This window comes from Scardinius erythrophthalmus, assembly GCF_964197995.2.
Source record: "Scardinius erythrophthalmus genome assembly, chromosome: 15".
NCBI classification, from domain to species: domain Eukaryota; kingdom Metazoa; phylum Chordata; class Actinopteri; order Cypriniformes; family Leuciscidae; genus Scardinius; species Scardinius erythrophthalmus.
The window spans coordinates 14,946,622-14,974,127 of record NC_138235.1 but is presented as its reverse complement, the minus strand read 5'-3'; the positions used below and the strand labels follow the sequence as shown (position 1 = coordinate 14,974,127).

General features: G+C 36.8%; 3 protein-coding genes across 3 annotated transcripts in view; all 3 read left to right on the top strand.

Annotated features, from left to right (window-relative positions):
• The window catches only part of LOC308703186 (pleckstrin homology-like domain family A member 3), a gene marked incomplete at its 3' end in the record, with an annotated part of 1,289 nt that extends 687 nt beyond the window's left edge, over positions 1 to 602 (top strand). Inside the window, exon 2 of the mRNA XM_081386507.1 lies at positions 598 to 602. Within this exon, the coding sequence (XP_081242633.1) occupies positions 598 to 602 (5 nt within the window). The remainder of the gene's footprint in view (positions 1 to 597) is intronic.
• Positions 26 to 11,438, top strand: csrp1a (cysteine and glycine-rich protein 1a). Its single transcript, XM_081386383.1, has 6 exons — positions 26 to 284; positions 5,867 to 5,976; positions 7,830 to 7,998; positions 8,583 to 8,712; positions 8,845 to 8,938; positions 10,242 to 11,438. The coding sequence occupies exons 2-6, from the start codon at positions 5,868 to 5,870 to the stop codon at positions 10,316 to 10,318; spliced, it is 579 nt and encodes a 192-aa protein (XP_081242509.1). The 5' UTR covers positions 26 to 284; position 5,867; the 3' UTR covers positions 10,319 to 11,438.
• A 4,446-nt stretch (positions 11,439 to 15,884) lies between these two features.
• phlda3 (pleckstrin homology-like domain, family A, member 3) lies at positions 15,885 to 18,627 on the top strand. Its single transcript, XM_081386387.1, has 2 exons — positions 15,885 to 16,686; positions 17,799 to 18,627. Exon 1 carries the CDS (start codon positions 16,301 to 16,303, stop codon positions 16,682 to 16,684), a length of 384 nt encoding a protein of 127 aa, XP_081242513.1. The 5' UTR covers positions 15,885 to 16,300; the 3' UTR covers positions 16,685 to 16,686; positions 17,799 to 18,627.
• Positions 18,628 to 27,506: the final 8,879 nt, after the last annotated feature.

Below are 27,506 nucleotides of genomic sequence, written 5' to 3'. Positions count from 1 at the left end.
TAACAGGTCGTTTTTAGGATGAATCATGTCTGTCAGTCACAGAGGGGGCGTCAGAGAGCAAACACACAGCAGGGTCATGAAGTAGTGCTGTTCCTTTAACATCTCACCACAGCTCACTTCCCTCACTGTTTGCCACACCCTGAGCTCCTGCACTAAAGTTTGATACAGACCCTCCACCACTGCATGTGTTAGGACAGAAGAAGCTGTTCTCATTCCCACAGTCTGTTGGACTTTGACTGTAGATTTTCTGTCCATAGCCACATACCTACCAACGATCACTTCAGGTAAGAAGCTCTTCACAGTGTATTTTTTTGTCCCCTACATGCTTTTTCCGCTTCTCTTGTGCAATGGCTCTGCAAACTTGTGTGCAGCTCATGAGGCTTTTTGAAGTTTTGGTTTCCAGAAATTCTTTAAATTCTTTCTACCTCATCTGAACTGTTCGGTTTTGTTGAGCTGACAAAATTCCTGGAAGAGAAGATGCAACTTTTGTGAACCTTTACTTATATAAGTCTAATTCTTCTCTTTCACAGTTACAAACTACTACTAACTTTTCTAATCTGAAATCAGGAATGTGACTTGTCTTGTCTTGTTTTCTAGAATAACTGTACTCTAAAAATCATTCAGTCTGAGAGGGAACAATTTGACCAAGATTCTCAAAAAGAAGACCTAGACTTTTAACTGAGCTTTCATTTAAAACCGTTGTGCGATGTTGAAAATCCTTTACCTAATTTGGTGTTCTTGGTCTTTTAAACTGATGGTAAATCTCACATTATGCCATATTATCACCAAATATGGGATTCAATATTTTTGTCAACTTGTTTTCTTTCAGTTAGCACTGGTTATGTATTTCTTTTGGTAACTGATTGATCGGAGGCCTCATTGATCTGAGCTTATGCCATTTTAAAAAGTTCACTCAGGCTTTTTCCCCACAAAAAACTGAATTGCATAAGCTCAGAACAATGAGGCCTACGATCAATCCGTTACAAAAAGAAAAACAAAACCTGTGCTAATTAAAAAAAAAAAAAAAAAAAAGTAGATAATAAAAAGTCTGAATCCAATACAATAACATTGATGGCATAATGTGATATTTATAAGCAATCTGTATTAGGCAGGTCATTTTGGAGCATACTTGTTATACCCTGTGTGAGAAAGTAAGTACGTTTTATTCCAATGTGATAACATTAACTACCATTTTCAGGAAAAAGAAAATACTCTCTGGGTCAAAATAACTGGAACACAATGTGAGGGTTAGGGCATGGGGAAACAACACCATTTCACATGTAACTCAATTTAGATTTTAGAACTGCTGGTCTAGGTTCAGTTGTGTCTGTAATAATAGCACATTGCCAAAACATATTTGGAAAATGATCCAGTGCATATCTGTGTTTCCGCTCTGGAGAACGCAAAACGTTTCTAATTACAACACATTTTTAAAGCCTTGAGCAATATAGCCAATCACAAACATATCTGTTGATTACTTGCATGCAATTGCCAATCAGAGGTGTTTAAGTTAGCAATGAACAAAAACTCTGGTGTTTTGAGTGATAAGTGGATTCTGAGTTCTGCATGATCTGTAAATAAGAGATTCATTGTGCAGTCCGCTTCATTTACTGTAATAGAACTTTGTGAGATCGCAATTATCTAAGATGAGTGGTCGCTTTTCAGTGATTATAAAGGAAGCGTTCTTTGGATGCTTTCTGCCATGCCAAATCCCACATACAGTATGCTTGCTTTTCTGTTCAAATTAACAGTGGTTTGTGAACATAGATGCTGTGATAACAAATCATTTATCAGGAGTGTTTATGCTGGGATGTGTACGTTTGCGGTGACACGTAACTGAAACTATTTTAAGGAAATTTAAATATGTTTCGAAAATGGGAAGCGCATCTCCTATCTCACTCCTAGTTCACCTACCACCTATGGCCCTATTCTTACAAAAGTTGTGTGTTTTTGTAAAATGTTGCTGTTTCTTTGGTTGGTTGGAGTTTAGACCTTATCTGGGTTCATGGCTTTTGTGGGCGAGCTTTGACACATATGACCTTGGCTTTTCCCATATGTAAATGAAACTAATACAGCATAGTTTGGATTAATTAGTAAGCATCCAGAAAACTCTGAGGATTCTGATATCAAAGGAAGTGTGAAGTAGATTAAATCTGATTCAGATAGACCACTGCCTAAAACAATTTCACAGTGTTATCATAATACTGTCAAACGTCCTTGACTCTGGCTTTGTTTATAGTCTGGCCACTTTATCAAACTATATATAACCTTTGCAATAGGAAGGAAATGGCCATAAGAGAGCACTCAGTCTCTGTATTACTATACTAGAGAATGTTATCTGCATGTGTGGCTGTGTGTCATTTCCTCACATCCATGACAACCCAACATGTTTGCAGTCAGGGGCCGGAGTTCGTGTTTAGACTGGAGACCTCAGAACTATGCAGGAATGTCTCGATTACAACCAACAAGCCCTTTTATGGACAAAATCAATGAGACATTTTCCAGCAATTACAGAAGATCAGAGGCACATGATTCACTGTCAATGTAAAGGCATATTGTTAGCAACATGACACTTGTATTGTTTTGTTTTGTGTCACTGTCTCAACGCAGGCTCTGAATAAAAGTTATGACTGCTGTGTATTTACACTTAAATCAATACACTGCAAAAAAAATGCTTTTCTTACTTAGAATTTTTGTCTGGTTTCCAGACCAAATATCAAAAAATTCTTAAATCAAGATGCATTCACTAGATAAGTAAAATTAGATAAGATGTTATGTCTTGTTTTCCGGGGGAATTAATCAAAATTAAGTGAGTTTTTGCTTAAAACAAGCTAAATTATCTGTCCATGGGGTAAGAAAAATAATCTTAATTCAAACAGAAACAAGAATGTAGAATGTCTTCACTAGAATGTAACCTAAATGCATCCACTCTGCTCAGATTTTGATAGCTGACAGATAAATAAAACAGGCAGTATGCCAAAGATGTAGGCAACAGGGTAGTTGTGGGTGCAGATGTGAAGTAAATTAACACTTATGAGATCAATTCAGCAACCTACACGTGAAACATTAGTTTATGCCTACACAGAAGAAAGCCTTGTAGGATCTGCTTCTGTGCGGTTTGTTTTGTTAGTCTGGTTGTTTGATAAGAAAGAGTTGCAATAAAAGCTTTAAGAACCGTAGCAGCGGATGGCTTTTATTCTGTTGGGACTGAGGAAGAGCTGATAAAGGCAAGGTTCAATCTTTAATTGACCAATCAGCGGAATTGCGTTTCATTCCCGCTGTAAGCCCGTTTATCGGTCCAAAAGGGGGTTTCCGCTAAGAAAGGTGAAGGTCTCTGTGCGTTACTGTCTTTCCTTTTACGCAACACAACAAGATTAAATGAAATACATTTTCTCATATGTATTACCTCGTTATTTCATCTGACTCCATAAATGAAAAAGGTTTTAATGATACTGAGCATCATTAAAAGTGAGCGAATGTTTGATTATTCTTTTTAACTCTTTAATTATATTTCACCCGTTCAGATTAGGAAACTATGTCGCTCAGAGGTCCTCACGTCTTCTGTTTAACGCGGGTCTCACATTCACAAGCCCATCAGTTTTGATCATCAAACAGAGGTAATTGCTATATACCTGAGATCGGTCACATTCACATTTACACAATCAAAGATACTTTGGTATAGCCCCCATGAAATTGCATTCACTTGAATTTAACTTAATGTTTACTTCAGTAGAGGTATGCTTCAACATTATGGGCTGATCTGAGATACAGAATCGCCCCGAGCCTCTTGTTGCAATTCATTACATACCCAGACCAAGACAGAAACTCCTTTCACATGGAAACATTTGCTAACAATGGGAATTTGCATTCAGAGTTTACACCTTTTGGGAGCAGGATGCCATTTGCCTGGAAGACACACCCTCCTCTGTGTGCAAGTTATTTCTAACTCTTAAAAACTTTATTACCTTTTGTTTTATTTGAGACCTTTGTACCAGTCACACTGAGACATTTCAAATGATACCAAACATGTGTAATACTGTATGATAATTATTCACATTAAACCATATAGATTCTTGGGTGAATTTTGGTGATCTCAGCATGAGAGATAAGGAATGGGGGAAGGGGGAAAGAGATGTAGATTAGGATGATTCTGAGGTAAGACTTGCATCTCGAATGGTACACGAGTTCAAATGTTAATTTCCTTTGTTCTCTCAGAGAGTTGCCCTCTCTTCCAGTTTTTCCAGTCTTACAGCCCACATGAGCTTGAATATATTCAGGGCCTTTCCAAATATCCACACTTGCTTTCTTGGCCACTTGAGAGCACGTGCATGTGACAGGAAGTAAGTGCGCAAGACTGTCCCATGTCTAAAAAATACCAAAGTGCAGTGCCTTAATGCACACTATCTTGAATACCGCATCGGAGCAATATTCAAAGCTAAGCGTATCCCATTATGCATTAGATTCGGGAAATCGCATGCCCCACAATCACGATAAAAACATTCTACTGTAAATTAAATCAATTAGATACTGCATTTACAAATTGTTAAAGTGCCATTTTCTTGGTGCAAAGATGAGTAGGCTGTGTGTATTTTGTACAACATTTGCATTTGTATCACTTAATTATAAGCACCACAATTTTAAATTGTGTTTTCTGTTACATAGGGACTACTGACCAGACATTTAGAAGCTTATTTTAAACTTCTTTAAAATAAAGCTCTGTAAACACTTGCATTTTTGCAAGTGTGTCCCATCAGGTAATCAAAAATTCTACACGCACTTGCAGTCTTCACACCTACTTTAACATTTGGGCCAAATACAGGAAATACGTCATGTAGGTAGACAAGAGGTCAAGTGCAAAGACCGCAAGTATGGGTATTTGGAAAGACCCTCAAGGTCTAAGATGGAGGAAATTTGTGAATCATGCTTTTGCGTTCTCTCGTGAAGTTCAAGCTGTACTCTGGAGTCACAACAAGTATGTGCTTTTGAAAGTCCAAATATGCTTCTATATCAAAGCCACCCTGTTTCAGATTTCAGACCTACATACCTTACTAATCTCAATGCCTTTTTTGGCATAATATTTCTCTTGTGGTCTGACATCACTTTTATGCAAAGTTATCTTTTTTTCAATGCTAAATTCCAACTAGAATTGCATACATATGCCGTGTACAGAACTTTAGGACTTCTCATTGACCTCAGTTGTTTTTAGCTTTGAAAGCATGAGATCCCACCCTCCCTTCTGAGCGACTCTAAAGCCACGCCTCCTTCAAAACACATGAACACACATCAGATTCTGCAAAGCCTCACGAGAGACGGCGTTAAACTACCTCATGTCTCAAAGCACGTAACATTACAATAATAATGAACATAAACAACTTAAAGAGCACTGACCTTTAGAACATCATGGGTTGCCATTTTGTAAATATGGTTATGACATGGCGTGAACGCAGCATAAGCTTGTTGTTTTGGTTCAGGAGGAACTGTAAAAAGCGACTGCTGTTTGTTTGCATGCTACGGGATGCGCTGATGACGTCTGCGCGAGCAGGTGCGTGGAGGTATAGAAATGCAGGCAGGGTAGGACATCGAATGCAATGATTGGAAGAACTTTTTTTTTTATCCTGAGACTTCCATAGAAGATATATGTACATGTTTCAATATTTTGACCCTACTGTTATTGATTGTTTTCATGGATGTGAAGAGAGTTTCAACCAATATAACAAAAAGTGTTTATATATAAAAATGCATTTTCTGGATTTGAATTAAAACCCTACTGTGTGTTGTTTTTATTGAGGGAACCATTGGGAGGTTCCCAAAAGTAGGTGATTTCAGGACACATGTTGTGAGCTACTCTGCTGTGTGTGTGTTTCAGGATGCCTCTTGGGGGTGGAAACAAATGTGGCTGCTGCCAGAAAACGGTGTACTTCGCAGAGGAAGTGCAGTGTGAAGGACGGAGCTTCCACAGATCCTGCTTCCTGTGCAGTAAGTCCTGTTCTTTTTCCTTTGTCCAGTGCCATGACTCGAGTCCACACAGTATCAGTAGATTAGCATGTTTAACAATGTTTACCGAAGGCATTATTAATACATAATTTGTCTGTTAATAATTATCATCTTTTGTACAATAGCAGGCACAACACATTGTGCTAAAATGAAAAATCTATGACTGAATGCTTTGAAAGCTAGCCTGGCAAGCCAGACCTACATCAAGATGTTAGGTCTGGAAACTCACCATAGTCACGGCTCAATCCGAGGGGCGGGATAAACGTCTGTCTTTCAAATTCCCTCTGCACGCAATAGGACAGCGCTTCAACCAACCAGAGCGTTTTCCCTACAGCGGAGATTAGTTGATAGATTCAACTTTTGCCATATCTGGCCGGCAAAACGACGAACACATCTTCCTTTTTTTAAGAATGACTTAAGTGCCGTTCTTTGCTCTTTTCTCAAAGAAAAACTTAACTCCAAGTCCTCCAGAGTCGCGGCCAAAGCCGATTCGAAAGACCGTTGTTCTCCATCAGCAGCCGCCATTCTTTGTTTTCAAGTAGCAGCAGCCAGGTAACCGTCGCATCTCTGTCGTGTATGTTAAACCCACCCCCGCCTACTCTATACACAACGTGATTGGCCTGACCCAATCTGGGTTTTTGCAGCGAGAAGGTTTATTGAGAGTTGCTAGACTACCCTGGCTGTGAAATACATTTTGCTGCCGCTAGGGTGCGTCTAGATTTCTAGGCTATTTGAAAGCTGTACTGAAAGAGCAAACTGACATACTTTAGTTGTTTCATAATTTACGTATTACACAATAAAATGTTTGCTTTTGGTTGAAGGAGAAGTACTTTTGTGTGTGTGTGAAAAAGCAGTACACCAAATATAGGAACATATCCATCTCATAAAATTGCCTTGATATCACAGACCGTCTTGTTGCAAGGGAGAATGAAGGGTTAGTTCACCTAAAAATGAAAATTGTGTCATTAATTACTCACCCTCATGCCGTTCCAAACCCATAAAACTTTCTTTCATCTTCAGAACACAAATGAAGATCTTGAAAGTGGTAGTTGCATAGGCTGTCAATGAAGAGACAGAAAGCTCTCAGATTTCATCAAAAAGATCTATATTTGTTTTGAAGATGAACAAAGGTCTTATGGGTTTGGAAAGGGTGAGTAATTAATGACAGAATTTTCATTTTTGGGTGAACTACCCTTTAACATCTAGCTAAATGCATTACCTTACAATTCATTATTACTTTTTTCTTACATTTAAAACATATGACATCTACTATGATTTGGGTGAAACTACTTCTAATTCTGGATAGTATGTGAATCAGGCAGGTAAGAGCAGTATTTGTCCAACAGTTTCAGACTACTACGTGAAGTAAAGGCCGTTTTCTGGCGCCCTCTTCTGTTTTGTCTTTACAAGCCACTTTATGATGCATAATATTACCCTGCATTGGGCCCTCAAAGGAATCTGCATTCCAGACAGACTGTCGGCAGGGGAGGACGAAAATCAAAGCCCCTTTAATAAAAAACTCAAACACAGGACCCTGCCAAGGTTTTAGAGACAGAGCTGAAGGATTGCAAAATTCACAAAACTAGCACAGTATTATAGTCTTTATCGATCTATGCTTTTCTAATATAAAACACAACATATTCATAGTTTCTCATCTAAATAATATATATCTTTCTAACAATCATATATTAGTATGATATCCTCCCACTCAACACATGATCTACTATATTGCCCAAAGCAACAGGTTACTGTCATTGAAATCTTGAAGCTAAAGGTCACTGCAGAACACTTTTATCTATGTTTTTTGACAAATTCACTCATTCTTCTCATTTCAGTGGTGTGCAGGAAAAATCTAGACAGCACTACAGTGGCCGTCCATGAGAATGAGATCTACTGCAAGGCCTGTTACGGCAAAAAATACGGGCCCAAAGGCTACGGCTACGGCGCTGGTGCAGGAACTCTGAGCATGGACAAAGGAGAGTCGCTGGGCATTAAAGCCGAGGAGTAAGAAAAATACACCTGATTTGCGTTTTGATTCTTAAATATCACTCCATATTTTATTCTAGTCTTGCAAGATCAGACTTTTGACTATCAGAGTGTACACTCTAGCTTATTCTGGCCAAGAACCGCTCACTATACAGTATATGGAAAGGGTCTGACTGATATAAAGCAACCAACTACTTTATATGTCTTGAATGCTCTGCTTGGATGTTCTGCTATAAATGCATTCAAATTATAGCATCCAAGCTGCTCTTTTTTAATGATTTGGAATATAGCACACAAGTTGTAAAGACCACTTATAATATTATAATATCTTTATAGCTTTTTTGCCCTTTTTGGAGCTTGAAAGCTCTTGGTCCCCATCCACTTTCATTGAATGGAAAAGAGCAGCATGAACATTCTTCAAAACAACTTATTTTGTGTTCCACAAGACAATGAATGTCAGACAGATTTGGAATGTTATAGTGATCACAGAATTTAAATTTTGTGGGGAACCATTCCATGATGTGCTGGAAATCTAGCAAACTGTGGCCAATCTGGTGACTGTTCATCCTCTGATTCTTGTGTTCTGTGTCTCTTGAATGCAGGCCTCAAGAACACCGACCCACCAATAACCCCAACACATCCAAGTTTGCTCAAAAGTTTGGCAGCTCTGATGTTTGTCCACGGTGTAGCAAGGCCGTCTACGCGGCTGAAAAAGTCATAGGGGCAGGAAATGTAAGACGAAAGCAGAAACTGCAGGAGGAAATGCAGTGGTGGCGCACCAACATGAAATAAGCCACTGTTTATGGTTCTGTAAGCTTTGGACATGGTCTTCATTGAGCGACTGTTGTCTTCCTTCCTCTGCAGGCATGGCACAAGGGTTGTTTCCGGTGTGCGAATTGTGGAAAGGGGCTGGAATCCACAACTTTAGCTGACAAGGATGGAGAAATCTTCTGCAAAGGCAAAGTATCCAATGTTATCCTGTCTCTTTTTAGTGGTTCTTGCCAAGCAACCACCTAGAAACCACACAGAACACCCTAGCAAAGGCATAATGAACTTAAAAAACTTTCAGAAAATGTTAGCAATGGCATCGCGAGAAGGGCTGGGTTGACAATATTGTGTAATACATTTTGATGAATCTTCATTTTAAAGAACCGATATTGATTCTTAAATCCTCAGATCAATCTTTCAGTCTATAATGTTTTCAGGTGCTGCATGAACAAAACTTGATTTAAAATAATATGTAGCGCGCCTCCCTTCCAAAAATTGCAGTAAGCTTCGTGCTTTGTTACTTTTGATATGAAACAAAGTCTCAGCTTACAAATTCCTTGAGTTTTATCACATCATTCAAACAATAAATGCCGTTTTGGCATGCTTCAATGTCACTGTTGCCACAGCGAAACGAATCTTCTCTTCCTCTTTACCACTAGTTATAGCACAAAACAAACATGATTAAACATCAGAAGGTATGTTAAACGATACAGTAGAACTTACTGAAATGTATAATGTCTCATGTAATTGCTCAGTGTTTCAAATGCAGATTTATAGTCATCCAAAAAACAGCATAGCATTGTTGAGTAGTTACATTTCCCTCAGAAAAGCCAGTTATTGTCCATAAATGTGATAGTTAGCAAGAAAAACTAACTCTAGAGAGGACAATTTATAAATAAATGCATTATATTACATTTTCAATATATTTTTAATCTGCAAGTGATATCTCCTGTTTGAATAAATCTCATGAGTAGAAATAATTTATCAAAAGTTGACATAAACTACCTTATGTGCAATTTAAATGTTTGTATACAACTCGATTTGTAATTTAGTGTTGTTGTATTATTAATGTACAATCTGAAAGGGTTTCCTTATAGTTCACAGCATTAAAAATGTCAAAGAAAAATTGACACTGTACCTGATACATATATCCTAATCATATTCATATCAAATCAAGAGCTTACTGTAAAAAATATGATGATCAGCAAATGACTTTAACTTATAAAAAAAATTAAGCAATTTTCAACTTTATTTTATAAGATGTACAAGATTCAACAAATTTTTTAAGCCAGTTTAATTTAATTGATTATACTTAAAAATGTATGGCGGCAACTTTTTTTTTACAGTGTGAATTTTAACTGATTTGTGAAATCTGTGTCAATACTCTGCCCTAATAGCACTTAGAATCATGGTGGCGAGAACACCACTCATATTAAAAAGCTTTACCATTGTAATGGCGTCATATTAACTTCCTCGTCTTGTGCCCTACACAGGTTGCTATGCCAAAAGCTTTGGACCAAAAGGCTTTGGATATGGTCAAGGTGCTGGGGCGCTGTCACACACCCAATAGATTCCCAAACCCACAACCTTTCCAATGCATTCCCCATTGTGAGCATCTGTAGATGCAGCTGAACACCTCCTGCTCATTTACATGTGAATGCATGTTAGTATCTTCAAAAAGGAAACTGGCGTCAGTCGAGAAGGAAACCATTGTTCAGATGCTTGTCTAATTCTTAAGCAAGACGACACATTCCAAGTTTCAACACATTCCACAAGACATCATGTCATTGTCTTAAACCCATAAACATCCCTTTTTAACTCTTGAACACTGCCAAATGCTTGGAAGAATGTCAAGTATGTAAACAGAACATGGGATTAACACTTAATCCGCTCACCTAATATGATCACTTGAGTTTTAGTGGAACCTGAGCTGTGCTGTTACGTCAGTATTACTCTGCTTAGATGTACTGTCTGTCCTCTAATGGATCTGCATATCCAGTTTATAGTTGACCACATGCTTCTTTAATCACTGTAAAGAATGTTCCCTTCAGCTCTACTCAAAGCATGAATGATTCACAAGCACTTCCTGGCTAAAGATGCACTAAATTTATTTCATTGTCAGTGGAAAATACCACATATGCATTCTGCACGGAAATCGAAGTAAAAGTATAAATATGCACAATTTTTGTGTCTTTTCTTATTTGTGTCAATTAAACTGAATAGTTGGTGAATGTAAATGTTTAAAATGGTTATAAAAATGAGCGTGCCTTGCAAGTAAGCAGTGCTAGTTTTGGTGTGTATTTCTAGCAGAGGGTATTTCTTACAAATTATTCTTGATATCACGCCAACATGCTTCCGTACTTTTTTGTAGAATAGTGTTTTACCTTTCAACATCTGGGACATGGAGAAAAATGCAAATTATTTAGTTACTATTTATGGTATCACTCATCAGAAAATAAATCAAAAACATCATTGGTTTTAAAAAAATAGTCAAATATTATTACAATTTAAACTTTTCTATTGTAATATATTTTAAAATGTAATTTATTCCTGTGATCAAAGCTGAATTTTCAGCATCATTACTCCAGTCTTCAGTGTCACATGATCCTTCAGAAATCATTCTAATATGATGATTTGCTGATTATTTCAATGTTGAAATCTATTGTACTAATTAAAGGGTTACTTCACCCAAAAATGACAACTACCCCATAATTTATTCCCCATCAATCCATCCAAGGTGTATATTACTCGCTTCTTTCAGCCAAACACAATCCGAGTTACAGTGCTATGCATAAGTTTAGACACCCATGCTAAAGTTGACTAAAAAGAGGAATAAAAAATCATCTTTTCGAAACTGAACGTAATGCCTTAATTAAAAAAAATAGGAAAAATCCAACCTTTAAGGACACCAGTTTTCTTTGTGAATGAATAATGTATCATAAATAAATAAATGTTCTTCCTTAAAATACATGGTGCATAAGTTAGTACACCCCTATGTTAAATTCCCATAGAGGCAGGCAGATTTTTATTTTTAAGTATTTTTTTTTATTTATTTTTTTAGGATACTATGCATCCTGATAAAGTTCCCTTGGCCTTTGGAATTAAAATAGCCCCACATCATCACATAGCCTTCACCATACCTAGAGATTGGCATGGGGTACTTTCCATAAGATCATCTCTCAATGCAAATCAAAACTGAAATAAAATCATGCCAATCTCTAGGTATGGTGAAGGCTATGTGATGATGTGGGGCTATTTTAATTCCAAAGGCCAAGGGAACTTTATCAGGATGCATAGTATCCTGGATCCATGAAGTAACTGGCCTTTAAAAATAAAAATCTGCCTGCCTCTATGGGAATTTAACAGGGGTGTACTAACTTATGCACCATGTATTTTAAGGAAGAACATTTATTTATTTGCGATACATTATTCATTCACAAAGAAAATTGGTGTCCTTAAAGGTTGGATTTTTCCTAATTTTTTAAATTAAGGCATTACGTTCAATTTCCAAAATATGATTTTTTATTCCTCTTTTTAGTCAACTTTAGTATGGGTGTATTCACTTGCATTGCACTGTATATATAAAAAATATTCCTAATATTTTTATACATAAAAACAATCCAAACTCTATAAGTGCATCCCTCCATCATAAAAGTAATACATACGGCTCCAGTGGGTTAATAAAGGCCTTTCTGGAGTGAAGCAATGAGTTTTTGTAAGAAAAATATCCATATTTATAACTTTATAAATTACAATCACAGCGTCAGGTAAGGGGCGTACAAGATAGTTCAGCGGAAGAGTGACCAATCCCTTTAATATACATACCATTTACGAGTCCTCATCTTTTGACTAAACATTCACCAAACATTCAATTGGTCAAATGAATTATTCTTCCAAAACTCTTATTGTCTGCTGATTCGACATGTTTCAAGATTCTCTGTATTTGTTGCATGCGAATGGTAATTTGTAAGGTGTGAAGAATGTAACCACTTTACATAATTTCAATTACATTTAATAGGGTTAGGTTATCTAACCTAATCATTTTACAATGTCAGAAATGTACTATGAGTCACTCTCGTACTGAGTTTCACTGTGACTGAAAGAGGTACAAGCTGACACTTACAGTCAGGTCGCTTCATTTTGGAAAGTCCCTGATAATCCTTTAAATAGTCATAAACATTTAATTGGTTATAGGATCTGTTGAGCGTCACCCTGACTTCTGCCATATCTGAATGCCAGATACAATGCAATTTATAATCTCAGACGTCCTTCCATGACACATACCATAGTTATGCTTGCATTTCATGATATTTCGTACATGTTTGTTGCATTATTTTTGTGTCATACTGTGTTATCCTGATGGTGATTTGTGTAGGTTACACAGCTGTGTATATAGCCGTTGTTCATGGAAAGGCCCATTTTAATGAACATCATGTGAACATAATTTGCTACATTATTATTACTCATTATATTATTATTATAAAGTTCAGGATCAGTAAATGAAGTGCAAAATATTCAGGTATTAAAATGTCATCCATATACCTGAAACATTTTTACAGATTTAAAACAGAAATTTAAAGGTACACTGTAACTTTTGGCCATCTAGCAGTAAAAAAAAAAAAAAAAAAAAAAAAAAAAAAACTAAATGCATTTTGTGGAAGAACATTGTTTTGGTTGTGCTTTGGCTCTGTGTGACTGTGCGGATGAATATGGTTATACTTCTCATAAAACATTCACTACTCGACTTAAAAGATAAAACCAGTTTAGATGGAAAGATGACTAGCTGACTAAGATGTTACTGTAGCTTTACCCATTAATAAACACGGTATAATTCCAGCACAGCACTACAATAACCATAATGAAATGAGCCTTCACAATAGATAATGCTTTACAATGAACTGTTAGAGAGCTACATATGGTAATTTATCTGTTCAATAAAATGCCTTGTTGAGTAATAAAAACACCATCATCTTCCGCATTGCTTTTACATTTCAAATCCCTCAGTTCTTATCATCTCTGAAAAGCCACGGCAATGTTGATTCATGTTTTATTACGATCTCTGTCGCGTCCTATTTTTCTCAGCAGACTCTCCTCTGTTTGTTTGTTTAACACGGGTGATTTAGCGGATCCATGTTAACCTTTCTCACTCTCAGTGACAACTGACCACTCCATTCCCACACCAGAAACGCATCAAAGCACATACTTTATCAATTAAAAAATGTAAAAAAAGTAGTTTGCGATCATTTAAGATTTTTGTCCTTACTTAGAACCTTTTTGGCATAAAGGGTTCTTTAAAATTGAACCCAATTGAACCTTTTCTTTTTTCTAAGAGTGTACACCTGCTTGGTTCAACTTTTCACCTGATAAAGCAAAGTGAAATTAATGACTGGGATATGCTCAAACTGTCAAACATTACAAATAAAAACTCACAGTGTTGTGTGGGAGTAATGTTGTTCGTGTTCAAGCTGTCAGCGTGTAATGGTTGTTGAACTGAGGGAAGGAAAAGGGCCCCTGCCAAACCTAGCATTAACATGCACCACCTACACACATTCCATGTGAAAGACAAAGACAGGCAAATATTTATAAACAATTAATGCAGGTTTTATTCATAACGTTCAAATCTTGCTGTAGGTGTGCATTCGTTCTAAAAATGAGCAGTGAATGTATGAATGCTCAACATAAGTCTTTACTTATTTAGACAAAGTACATCTTTGTATTATGAGGTGATTATTTTAGAGCGATGACACTGATTCCAAAAGAAGACCTAAATGTTTAATGTGCGTCATGACTCTTTTAAAACAACATGTCATGAACCCTTCCAGTTTGGTTTTAAATGTTATTAAGAAGTAAAGATTGTCCTCTAGTGGACAGAATGCAAATCCTGCAACATTTGCATGCAAATGTCCTGCAATATCTTAACTATGAGAAAAGCGCTTATTTCTCACGACCAACAGTGACTTTCAAAGATGTTCATCATTCCATTTGAGTTGTATCAGTAAAGACAACAACATCAGATGAGTTTCTCTTTCAGCTGTTCTGAAGAATCTGAGACACAAAATAAAGATTAATCTGTCCATTTATGTTTTGAGTCTGGGTTTTTTTGGGGTCCCCTTAAATTGATAATGGATTTATTTTATCAAACAATCAAAACAAAACACCAAACAATAAAAAATGTTTTAACTATTACAGCAAAATAATACTAAATAACAAGTTGCTTCCTTACATTTTTTAAGTATAATCAACTTGGATGTTTAAGTCATTTGAACTTAAATTGCATTAAACTGACTTAAAAAAAATGTGTTGAATCTTGAATAACTTTTAAAAAAAAGCTGAAAATTGCTTAACTTATTTTTGTGAGTTAAAGTAAATTAAAAACACATATTTGTCATAACTCTTTGACGTTTTTTTTGTTTTTTTTTTTACAGTGCTGTAGATTAGAAGGTACTTACTGTATAGGCAAAGTGTTTAAATTATTTGGGAGGGCATGTTGTTAAAGTTAGGTCTCACATGTAACAAAGCATTCTAGCATTAAAAAATAATAATAATCTCAACAGACCTTAAAGGTGGTTGTGTCCATACAAAGATTTGGTAAGATTTGGTGGTGTGTAAAAAATTGCAAGTGTACTGAAAGCTAATGGGAGAATTTAGCCTCAGTTATTAAATGGAATAAGTTAGACGTTTGAACAAGAGTGAAGATTTGCCCTTTACCTGGTATTAGTTACTTTTTTTTAGATTCCTTACATTTTTACAGTATATAAACTTGGATGTTTCAACTTAAATTACATTAAACTTAAAAAATGAATTTAATCTTGTATAGGCCTAACGAAAAGTTGAAAATTGCATAACTTATTTTGATGAGTTAAATGTAAAAACATATGTAGTCAACTTATTGATCATATCATTTGTTTCCACAGTGTATTGGATATTGTGTAATTTTCATAAACCCGACAAAAGTTATTCTAAAATATATGTTGTGTTGTATTGGGATGATATAAAACAATTACCATTAGTTCTAACTTATGACTGAATTTCCAATAGAAATCCCTTTGAAATGATTTTTGACTGAGCCAGATGTCAGGACATGAATGGACGTATAAGCTATTAATGTTTATCAGGCAGCAGAAGCATTCCAGAGTGCAGTTAAAGTAGGACTAATCCCCGTGACGTCACGACGGGGTGGGGGGGGAGAGTCCTTCAGAAACACGAGAAGAGTAGCTTTCAGAGGAACAAGTACCAACATGCCCAGATTGCGGGACTTCCAAGCAGATTTTAACAATATATAAAAGTCGGAAATTGATCTTTAGCCACAGAGCTGTCTGGCGGCAATGCGTTATATTCAAGAACGGGCTCTTTAGTGGAATTTCAGCAGAAACGTGTAAAGTTGAGCTAAACGATTAAATGAAGGCGTCTTATACTGTATTTAGTGGGCGCACAGCGGTTTTGCGCGTTTGCGTGCAATGTTCGCTCGTTAACGCTACGCGAAAACATCAGTGAACGCTTCGCCGATTCTGATTAACGTTTAATTTTGGTTTCACACCAACCTTTACTCAGAATGAACCAGTGTAAAGTCATGAAGGATGGTTATCTGGAGAAGAGGAGTAATGGACTTCTGCAGCTGTGGAAGAAGAAGCGTTGCGTTCTGTCAGAGGAAGGACTCCGTCTGTACGACAGTAAAGGCGAGAGCAGCAAAGAGATGCCCTTCGAGCTGATGACCACGCTGGACTGTGTGGAGTATAAACGGGGTCTGGTGTACTTCACCATCGTGATGAACGGCGGGAAGGAGATTGACTTCAGGTGCCAGCAAGAGGGAACGGCGTGGAACGCGGAGATCGCGCTCGCGCTGGTGCGCTTCAAAAACCGCGTCGCCGTTCAGACCGGCAGGAACAGACATTTGTCACATCTGGGCAGCTGCGGGGAGGGAGACGTCGAGCTTTGAGGGTAAAGACAATTGGTTTTGATGTTGATCAGCATTTATTTTGGAAGGGTTGGTTGTGTGTCCTATAGCATGGTGAACCATTCGCGTGTTCTCTCGGGAATCAATTATCCAGAATAGCATCTGCTTTTCATTTACTGGATTGAGCTCTATGAAACACAGACACACGTTTTTGTTCACTTCTTTGGGAAAATCACGGCTTTCATTATTCGTTCACAGATCTGAGAGGCTTTTCAGTATGAAATAGCTGCCTGAGGACCGGAAGGATTCCCAATTCCATTATGGAATTTCGAACCATTTCTATTGGGAATTTGCTTAGAAGTCAATCACAAAACAAAAAGCTGTATCTTTTAGAACGCATAGTTCCCAATACAACTATCTCCAGATGGAATAAATCTCATGTGGAACATCAAAAAGACAATTTTAACTTTAACTTCAATAGATCCCAAAAGTCATTAATCAGTTCATTAAAGAGTTTCAGAAGCACACTATTTAAATAGTTATAACATCCTTTTGGGATTTTTACATTGTTCAATAGGATGTTTTAAAATTCTTATTTGATCCCATTACATTTGGTTCCACATTTTAATATATAGGCTATTAAAAAAATCCACTAGGAATTTTGTACACTGTTTTTCACTATAAAGGCAGTCCTGCTTGACCAGCTCCCATTCATAAAGCAAAAACAGCTGAATAAAGCTAAACAGGGAAATCACACCAGATATTACAATATGAATATTGTTGTTAAAAATGATATGATCAATTATGACATGTTTTTACATTGCTCTAACTAAAAAAAATAACTTTTTTTCCAAGTTACACAAGATTCAACTCATTTTTTAAAGTCAGTTTAATGTAATTTAAGTTGAAATGACTTAAACATCCAGGTTGATTGTACTTAAATATTTTAGGTAGCACCTTTTTTACATTGTGCTATTTAATTGCACTCAAGCATTAGAAATCCACTAAATGGGGCTTGTGAGAATTTGATTTTATGCCATGTCCAACATTTGTGCATGAAAAAAAAAAAAAGATATGAATGAAAAAGTCAATTTACTGAATTCATCTGTAATTCTTTCCACAACTCACTAATGCAGTGTTACTATTGTATTCTCAGCCCAAACACACTGGATCCAGAAGAGAAAGAGAGAGAGACTGTGGACAAGAAAATGAAGGCCCATTGTTAAGGAAACGGCTTATTCTGAACTTGAAAACTCGTATATCTTTTCTTTTGTACTTCCACCTTTTCCACAGTGACACCTTTCGGCACATTGGATGGATTTCTGCAGTGGAAAAGATTTAATGCACTTTTACTGCATAAGTCAACAGGAAAAGAGAGACCCAATGGATTGCTCTTCACCATAATTCAATGCTTCACTCCTCACAATGCCAGAGTGGATTTCCTCAGTGTCGACTTTACACTTTTAAGAGACGTTCTTACCTCGTGTGAAATGGAGGACTCACACTCAGTATTATAACTGAAAGCATGATGCTGCTTCAGGAGACATTAGCGATAGATGAAGTATGACTCACAACTGCACTCTTTAACATTTCATAAGTATTTGAACAAGGAATCTGGATTCATTCCCTTGTAAAGTTCTTCAATCGCACGGAAAAGCACAGCAGCATTTCCCTTGGAATGCATCCCGACTGCATGGAAAACATGATGGATGTGTTTTTATTTTGTTTTCCATTGGGCAATGCTGTTATTGCTACAATTTTCTCCGTATTCTGCCTACATACCCAGAGCGGTTGCCAAACGTTTGATGGTTACAACTGATTAAACAGGAAGTGTTTAATTTTTGTTTCACAAAGCTCATTATGTCATTAGATACACATTGTCCAAATAAAAAAAAAAAAAGATGATTTTGTGGCATTGTAATCTGAATTATTTTAATTGGTTTGTTGAGGCCCAAGTCAACAGCTTATAGTAAATTAGAAACAGTATTAAAGGCGAGTCTCAGTCTCTTCAACATCAAGTGCCTGTGCGGCACATGCCCGGACAATGGTCTCACTGACTAATATTGTCCCGCCTTGCCTGCTTTCCTGTCAGTTTCACTGAGAGGCCGTCAAAGAAGTTGTCAAACAGGGCTTTTTCGTCAGGATGAATGTGTTTTGCTGTTGCGCAGGAACTGTGGAAGTTAAGTGCTGCACTCCTGCATTAGCAAAACCAGGTGTGAAGGGAAGTATAGGATTAATCTCAAACGTGCCACAACCAGTTTGTTATCGTAGCATGATAAATGGCGAAATTAAATGACAGACTGTGAAAGATCTGTTCACTAAGAATCTGATGGTCTCGCATGGAGAGGTCAGTTTGTGTCGGACAGAAATCTTCACATTTGGTTCATAGGTGGTCTCAACCCAATAACAGCGTGGAGGGGAAAAACAGTGCTAAATACAAACAACAACCATATAATATTAGTGTATAGGTTCATTCGAAAGTACTGTAAACGACAAAGGAATACGACATAAGGTTTGACTAAAGTGAGGAGTCGAGGGCCGAACATGTTTATATTTTTGTTGTTTCTACGCAATTTTTGCGACTGTTACAAGGCTGTTATGATGGCCATGAGTCACATAACAAGTAAAAAGATTTACAACATGAACAAATCATTTTTATTTTCATATTAAATCTTCATATTAGACATGCGGCTGATACTATGAACTAATTTAGGGGTTTTGAGTGTGACAAATTATATTACAATAAATATGTTTATATATGTATATATTCATATGTATATTTGATGTACTGTATATGCATATTTATAAACGTACAGTTCTATATTTTATTTATATTTTAATTATATAATTTATTCTTTTACACACATTTCATACACACTGCCAGAACTAATACTTATATTCAGCGAAGGTGCATTAATAAATGCTGTTGTTTTGACATTTTATCAAAGAATCCTGAAAAACATTCTGTCAATAAAGTGCTGTCAAATCGATTAATTGCAATTAATCGCATCTAACATAAACGTTTGTAAATGTATGCATATATATATACATATACAATATGTGTGTGTGTGTGTGTGTGTGTGTGTGTGTGTGTGTGTGTGTTGTAAATTAGTGCTGTCAAATCGATTAATTGCGATTAATTGCATCTAAGATAACATTACTTAAATATATAATATGTGTGTGTGTGTGTGTGTGTGTGTGTGTGTGTGTGTGTGTGTGTGTTTGTTTGTGTGTGTGTGTGTATATATATATATATATTACACGCACATTTTTAAAAACTTTTATGTTAGATGTGATTATTCGCAATTAATCAATTTGACAGCACTAATATACATACATAATTGCATATTTATATGCATACATACACACATACATGTATTTACAAACTTTTATGTTAGATGCGATTTCCTTTATTAATCCCCGAGGGGAAATTAAGGTGTTACAGCAGCAACAGAAATCGAGACAACATGCATAACAAAAATAGACAATACAATCAATCAATAATCTCAATAATCTGAATATCTATTAATTACAAAATACCATACAACGACCTACTTAACATAACAAATTCAGAAACACCTCCAATTCCCTTACCCACAAACACACTCAATAACCAAAAACAATGCCACTCAACCCCTAGTCCAAGCAAAAACATTCAATATATTATTTAAAACAAGTTATTATGATAATATGGACTAAAATATTAAAATAGTAAATATACTAAATAATCACAATTAATCGATATGACAGCACTAATTTATATATATATATATATATACATGCATTCTCTGTGTCATGACACAAATCAGCATATGTTCTCAAGTGAAGTGAACTTCTACTGATGTTCCCTACTGAGTGTGTAGGCAGCATTAAACACTGTAGTCACCCTGTGGGTCGCAGCACAGCTCCTGCCATATTGTATTTTCTGGTCTCCAGGCCGTTCAGTGCCCTGGGCTGTGCCTGTGGTGTTGCAATAATAGGCAGATTGTGTGTGTGGAAAACCCCAGAGCTGGAGCTACTAAGGAGGCTCTGTTAAAAAAAGCCACAGTCTTGAGATGACTCAGCAGTCTGGCAGCAAAACCTGAACAAGAGCCTGCTCACAGTCTGCTCGACCTCGACACATGCAGTGGCTTTCCTGCGTTGTGGACAGCAGTTTCAGAAAAAAGTGTGTTTATATGAGCTACTAATAGTTCTGTGGAAGTTACTACGCTTTAATTTGCTCTGTGGCAGGAGATAAGAGCCATAAATGAGGATCTGTGTAGTTATTTATTCACTCTAAATATTTGATCTCACAATGGAGTTCAAAGCAATTGTACGGCAGTAGGTAAGTTTGTCTCAGATAACTCCTTCAATGTCACAAACACTTAGTCTCTCACAGTTACATAATGCTTAAGTCTGCATCCGGACATGTTGTGGCATCTTTTCCCAAGGTGTGTCTCTGCGGTTTGTGTTATGGTAGTCAGTCTGTGTGGAAACGGCTTCACACCCATAAACACACACAGGATCATGAGGGAAGTGACCTGCAGTAATAGAGCATCACATGTGCATGTGAAGTGTGTTCAACAGCTGAACTCTGCATAAACACTGCATGAAGGACATGCGTCTACAGAGAAGTAACTGTGGCCGTTTACACTACACTGTTTTCTACTAAAAACGGAAAACGTTTTATGCGTTTTGTCCGTTCATTTACACGTCAACAGCTTTTTGGGCGCCTGAAAACGCAAAGTTTTGAAGACGGGTTTCAAAGTGAACGTTATCGTCTCCATGTAAACTACAAAAACGTGAATTTGTGAAAATGGTGACTTCATGCACATGTGTATTGTTCAGTCTATAGGTGCGTAGTTTACAAAGTGACATCGCCATCTACTGGCCTGGCATGAATAATGCAGCATTTTTAGTCTTCGCTGATCCGTGAACGGGGATTGTTTTACGTTGTCATCTGTACACGAAAAACACAAAGAAATTATTTTTCCGTTTTAGTACATTATTGTTGTGTAAACGTACCCTGAGACAGAAATTAAAATACAAAAACAAAATTATCATGTTCTAATATTATCGTTTACTAAAACTATTAAAAACGTTTATGTGAACTGAAATAAAGCTAACAATAAAATACAATATTAGTTGAAAAACGGAATTAGAAATGTTGCCTTGGCAATAAAGTGAAAAAAATATGAAGCATATAATTTTTAACTGAAAAAAAATCAATAATAATAATTAAAAGCAATATTAAAAAACTAATAAAAGACAAAAGCACATAATGAATTTACAAAAAAGCTCAAATTAACTAAATAAAATAAATAAATAAATAAATTATATATATATATATATACACTCACCTAAAGGATTATTAGGAACACCATACAAATACTGTGTTTGACCCCCTTTCGCCTTCAGAACTGCCTTAATTCTACGTGGCATTGATTCAACAAGGTGCTGAAAGCATTCTGGCCCATATTGATAGGATAGCATCTTGCAGTTGATGGAGATTTGTGGGATGCACATCCAGGGCACGAAGCTCCCGTTCCACCACATCCCAAAGATGCTCTATTGGGTTGAGATCTGGTGACTGTGGGGGCCATTTTAGTACAGTGAACTCATTGTCATGTTCAAGAAACCAATTTGAAATGATTCGAGCTTTGTGACATGGTGCATTATCCTGCTGGAAGTAGCCATCAGAGGATGGGTACATGGTGGTCATAAAGGGATGGACATGGTCAGAAACAATGCTCAGGTAGGCCGTGGCATTTAAACGATGCCCAATTGGCACTAAGGGGCCTAAAGTGTGCCAAGAAAACATCCCCCATACCATTACACCACCACCACCAGCCTGCACAGTGGTAACAAGGCATGATGGATCCATGTTCTCATTCTGTTTACGCCAAATTCTGACTCTACCATCTGAATGTCTCAACAGAAATCGAGACTCATCAGACCAGGCAACATTTTTCCAGTCTTCAACTGTCCAATTTTGGTGAGCTCGTGCAAATTGTAGCCTCTTTTTCCTATTTGTAGTGGAGATGAGTGGTACCCGGTGGGGTCTTCTGCTGTTGTAGCCCATCCGCCTCAAGGTTGTGCGTGTTGTGGCTTCACAAATGCTTTGCTGCACACCTTGGTTGTAACGAGTGGTTATTTCAGTCAAAGTTGCTCTTCTATCAGCTTGAATCAGTCGGCCCATTCTCCTCTGACCTCTAGCATCAACAAGGCATTTTCGCCCACAGGACTGCCGCATACTGGATGTTTTTCCCTTTTCACGCCATTCTTTGTAAACCCTAGAAATGCTTGTGCGTGAAAATCCCAGTAACTGAGCAGATTGTGAAATACTCAGACCGGCCCGTCTGGCACCAACAACCATGCCACGCTCAAATATGCTTAAATCACCTTTCTTTCCCATTTTGACATTCAGGAGATTGTCTTGACCTGGACCACACCCCTAAATGCATTGAAGCAACTGCCATGTGATTGGTTGATTAGATAATTGCATTAATGAGAAATTGAACAGGTGTTCCTAATAATCCTTTAGGTGAGTGTATATATATATAAAGCTAAAACTAAAATAAAACTAATATAACACTGGTTCTAACAAAGACAAGAATAACAAAAAATAAATAAAATAAAAAATATTGCAACTATTTGTAAATTAAAATTTCAAGTATTTGATAAAAATTACATTGATTGATCAATTATCATGATCAAATATTAAAGCAGAAATTTATTTACTGGTGAATTTAAAAAGTAGCTTAAAGGGATGGTCCAAAAATGAAAAATCTGTCATTATTTTTTTCAACCTATTGTCCTTCCAAACCTTTCTTTATTTTCTGTGGAACATAAAAACAATAAATTTTGAGATTTTTTTTCATACAATAAAAGTCAATGGTAACCAAAACTGCACTGTACAGCCTGATTTTTCAGTTGTAAAAAATTAGATTATTAAACGATTATTGGAATAGGTCTACATTTTACAAGAAAATACTATTTCAGTCTTTCCACTTGAAAGTTTTCACGTTTAATATAATGTGTTGCTCGTCGTTTCTTTGTTAGTATTTGTGAAATTTAGGCTACTAGCAATTTCTGAGGAAAATTTCAGCAATTTTTTTCAGAATATCTTCTATGAAATGCTCTTTCATCTCTTTAAGTGTAAAACAAACACAAATGAGAAGAAAGGTAAAGTTAATATGATATTTGTTTCCCCTTGACTGCAGGCTTCCAGTCTCTCACATTCCAGAAGCTTCTGTGCGTCACTGACAGAGGCATGTGAGGAGCAGAGAGACAGTATGCGTAAACTGTGTTAAAATAGCAGCCGGGTGAGAGCCTGATGGATTCAACACGCCTCTTTAACCTGTGTTTAATAAACAGAAAACAGATCTTCCCTGAAGCTCTGGGTCAAACCAAAGCTTCACTTGAGTTCTAACAGTCATCAAATATTAGTTTATTAAAACTCAAAGCGTCCATTCGAAAGGGATCCCACAGCATCCGGATCCGGCCCACATCTGGTACTCGTTGAATCCACATGTACCAGATGTGGCCCGGATCTGGGCCGACACTATGTTGCTGCCTGGGGAATGTTTAAGGTTGCGTATCAAACGAGATGATTCATCACAATGCCTGAAAACAAGCATTTCATGTGCATATGTTTTGGTCTCTCTCTAAGACTGTGAACTCATTCAAATGTATGATGTTATAAAGGGAAAGTTAGATTTTAATAAGCAACTTGTTCATAGTGAGAATTTGACACTTTTAACAAAAAAAAAATACTAAAAACATTTTTTGAAAAATATAGTTTGGGAACCCCTGAGTTACATGATAAAATTGACTAGATCTCCAGCAGAGGGCAGACTGACTCAAACATCACGAGGAAGAATGATGTTTATTGTGAAGAATGTCTGCAGTGCTGCAAATAATATAATATAATATAATATAATATAATATAATATAATATAATATAATATAATATAATATAATATAATATAATATAATATAATATAATATAATATAATATAATATAATCAGTTCTGTTGATGTAACATTCCTGATTATCCATAATGAAAGTGATTGCTCATCCTCAAGCAAAACCATTTTGTTGACTACCACAATATGAAAACTATAGTGGCCTTTTATTTCATTAATATTATATTATTTGTTTTATATTTTTATCAGAATTCCAGTATATATATATATATATATATATATATATATATATATATATATATATATATATATATATATATATATATATCCTACTTTTGGGATTTGAGATACTCTACAAGTGTGCATTAAATACAAAAAAGTGTCTTGTTTTTCAGCGGGTCTCGGGTTGTTCGTCACACAGGAGGAGGAGTGAATGAAGGGCTGATTCTCTGAGTGTGGCTGATGTGTGATGTCAGCCTGGCTTTAGTCTAAATATATTTTCATAACAGTGACCCTGTGTGATGGCAACATGATGGTTAGTTAATTCCAGGTCATGCAGGTCTAGTAAGGCCACTCTAACAAGTGGGCTGTTGACAGTATTTTTCTGAAAAGAAGAGACATCCAACGTAAAAACCTACAACTCTACTACAAAATGAAACATGAATTTTAAACCTGGCTTCATACAATGTTCAGAGTTAAATTTTGAAATTGTATGCAAGTGAGCACATATTCAGTTAGATAATGCCTCATTTGCATAATTAAACATAACATTTCAGAAAACATTATACGTTAAAAACTTTTAAACGTTATACAAAATCATCTGGGGTGATACTGCCAATCACAATCATTACATGAAATGTGAGCATCATCAATCAATAGTGTTTCAGGTCAGCGTGAGTGGATGAGGGATTGAGTGAGATGCTTCAGCGCTGCAGGAGATCATGAGAAGAGGAGAGGAATGTTGTCCTGCTGCTCAACAGGTGCTGGATTTAACACACACACACACACACACACACACACACACACACACACACACACACACACACGCACGCACACACACACACACACACACACACGCACACGCACACGCACACACACACACACGCACGCGCGCGCACGCGCGCACACACACACACACACACACACACACACACGCACACCAGCACACACTTTCTTGTACACCTATCTTTATGAGGACATTCATTGACACAATGCAATCTCTAGACCAGGGCTATTCAATTAGTTTCATTCGAGGGCCGCATTATCAAATCGAAAAGTTGAGGTGGGCCGGTGGGTTGGTTTGGGGGTTTATCTTATTTATTGAAACATAACAGTTTCAATAAATAAGCTAAAGTAACCCTAAAGAAGTGTGGTATTTGGAAATGTGGTACCCAACAGTATGCAAATATATAAAACCATAATAAATAAAAACTTGATAATTTACAGCTGTGTACAACTATTTTCCTTGGAACAAATAAATTATTTATACAAACTTATAGCTGTTGGTGAGAAATAATAATTATTTTATTTATAATTGTTATGCTTAAATTAAAATATTCTGACAGTGAGACTTGTTAACCACAGGCTCCCACTGTATAAAAAATGCCTAAACACAAGTTAAAAACTATACGCACCTTTACAAAGAAACTGACATAATTTCATAACAAGCATTATATATTCCTCAACCCACCTAATAAATCTAATGCAATATAAATCACTATATTTACTATTATACTATATAATATTATAGTATATATTTACTATATTTATTTATTACTACATAGTATTCAATATAAATATTGCACATTTCTGCCCAACCATGGTATATTACTACAGTAAATGTGGTAAATGTTTGTAAGGGTGATTAGGGGATTTAAAGTCTTCTAATTTCGTTCATGCCACAAGGTTTCTCCTGCTTTCCTCATCAGTCTTGTTGGGAATGTTGAGGCTGTTTTATCCGATTTAATACTAATTAAATCATCGAGTGATTTGTGGTTTGTAACAGAAATGTTTCTGTCGAACTGAAACGCTTCCACTGGTTGTCGCAACGCTGTTTAATATTAGTGTGTCCGGGACCGGGAGTAAACGCAACTCCGCGCTGGGCCGTGTTTAAACAACTAGTGAAACAACTGAAAACATCGCTATTTGTTGTAACTGTACTGAACGAGAAACCGCTTCAGATGATTCAGTGACGGAGCAGTCCGAATGAATCCGAATAGTTTTAGACCGTTATGCAAGCGCGTTTAGAAAGAATCAAACCAAAAGAATGATTCATTCACGAATGATTGGTAGCCTATCGCTGGTTCAGTCGACATAAATTCGGGACACATATAATAACTGCTGAAATATTCACACGTAAAACGTTTCTCAGGTCGATCGGAGCGAAAAGAGGAGGAGGGAGGTTGGTGCCGTCGGGCCGCATGGAGATGATTGGCGGGCCGCATGTGGCCCGCGGGCCGCCAATTGAATAGCCCTGCTCTAGACGCTTACCCTAACCTTACCCATCACAACTAAGAGCCTAACCCGAACCCTTACTCTAAACCTACCCTTAACCTAATTATAACCTTATCCCTAAAACCAAGTCTTGACCCTCAAACAGGCCTTTAAAGAGGTCTCAGAAAGTGAGGACTGGCCAAAATGTCCTCACTTGACTCTCTCTGTCCTCACTCCAATGGTGTAAAACTCAAACTCGTCATCACAAAGATGCACACACACACACACACACACACACACACACACACATGCACGCACGCACGCACACACACACACACACTAAAACCAAGTCTAAACCCTCAAGCGGTGTCAGAAAGTGAGTTCTGGCCGAAAGATCCTCACATCACTCACTTTGTCTTCACTTCAACTGTGTAAAACACAAACTGGTCCTCACAAAGAAAGTACAAACACCTCAATGAATTGCTCAATTTCACCCACAAAAAAATGGAGGGACATTTAATAT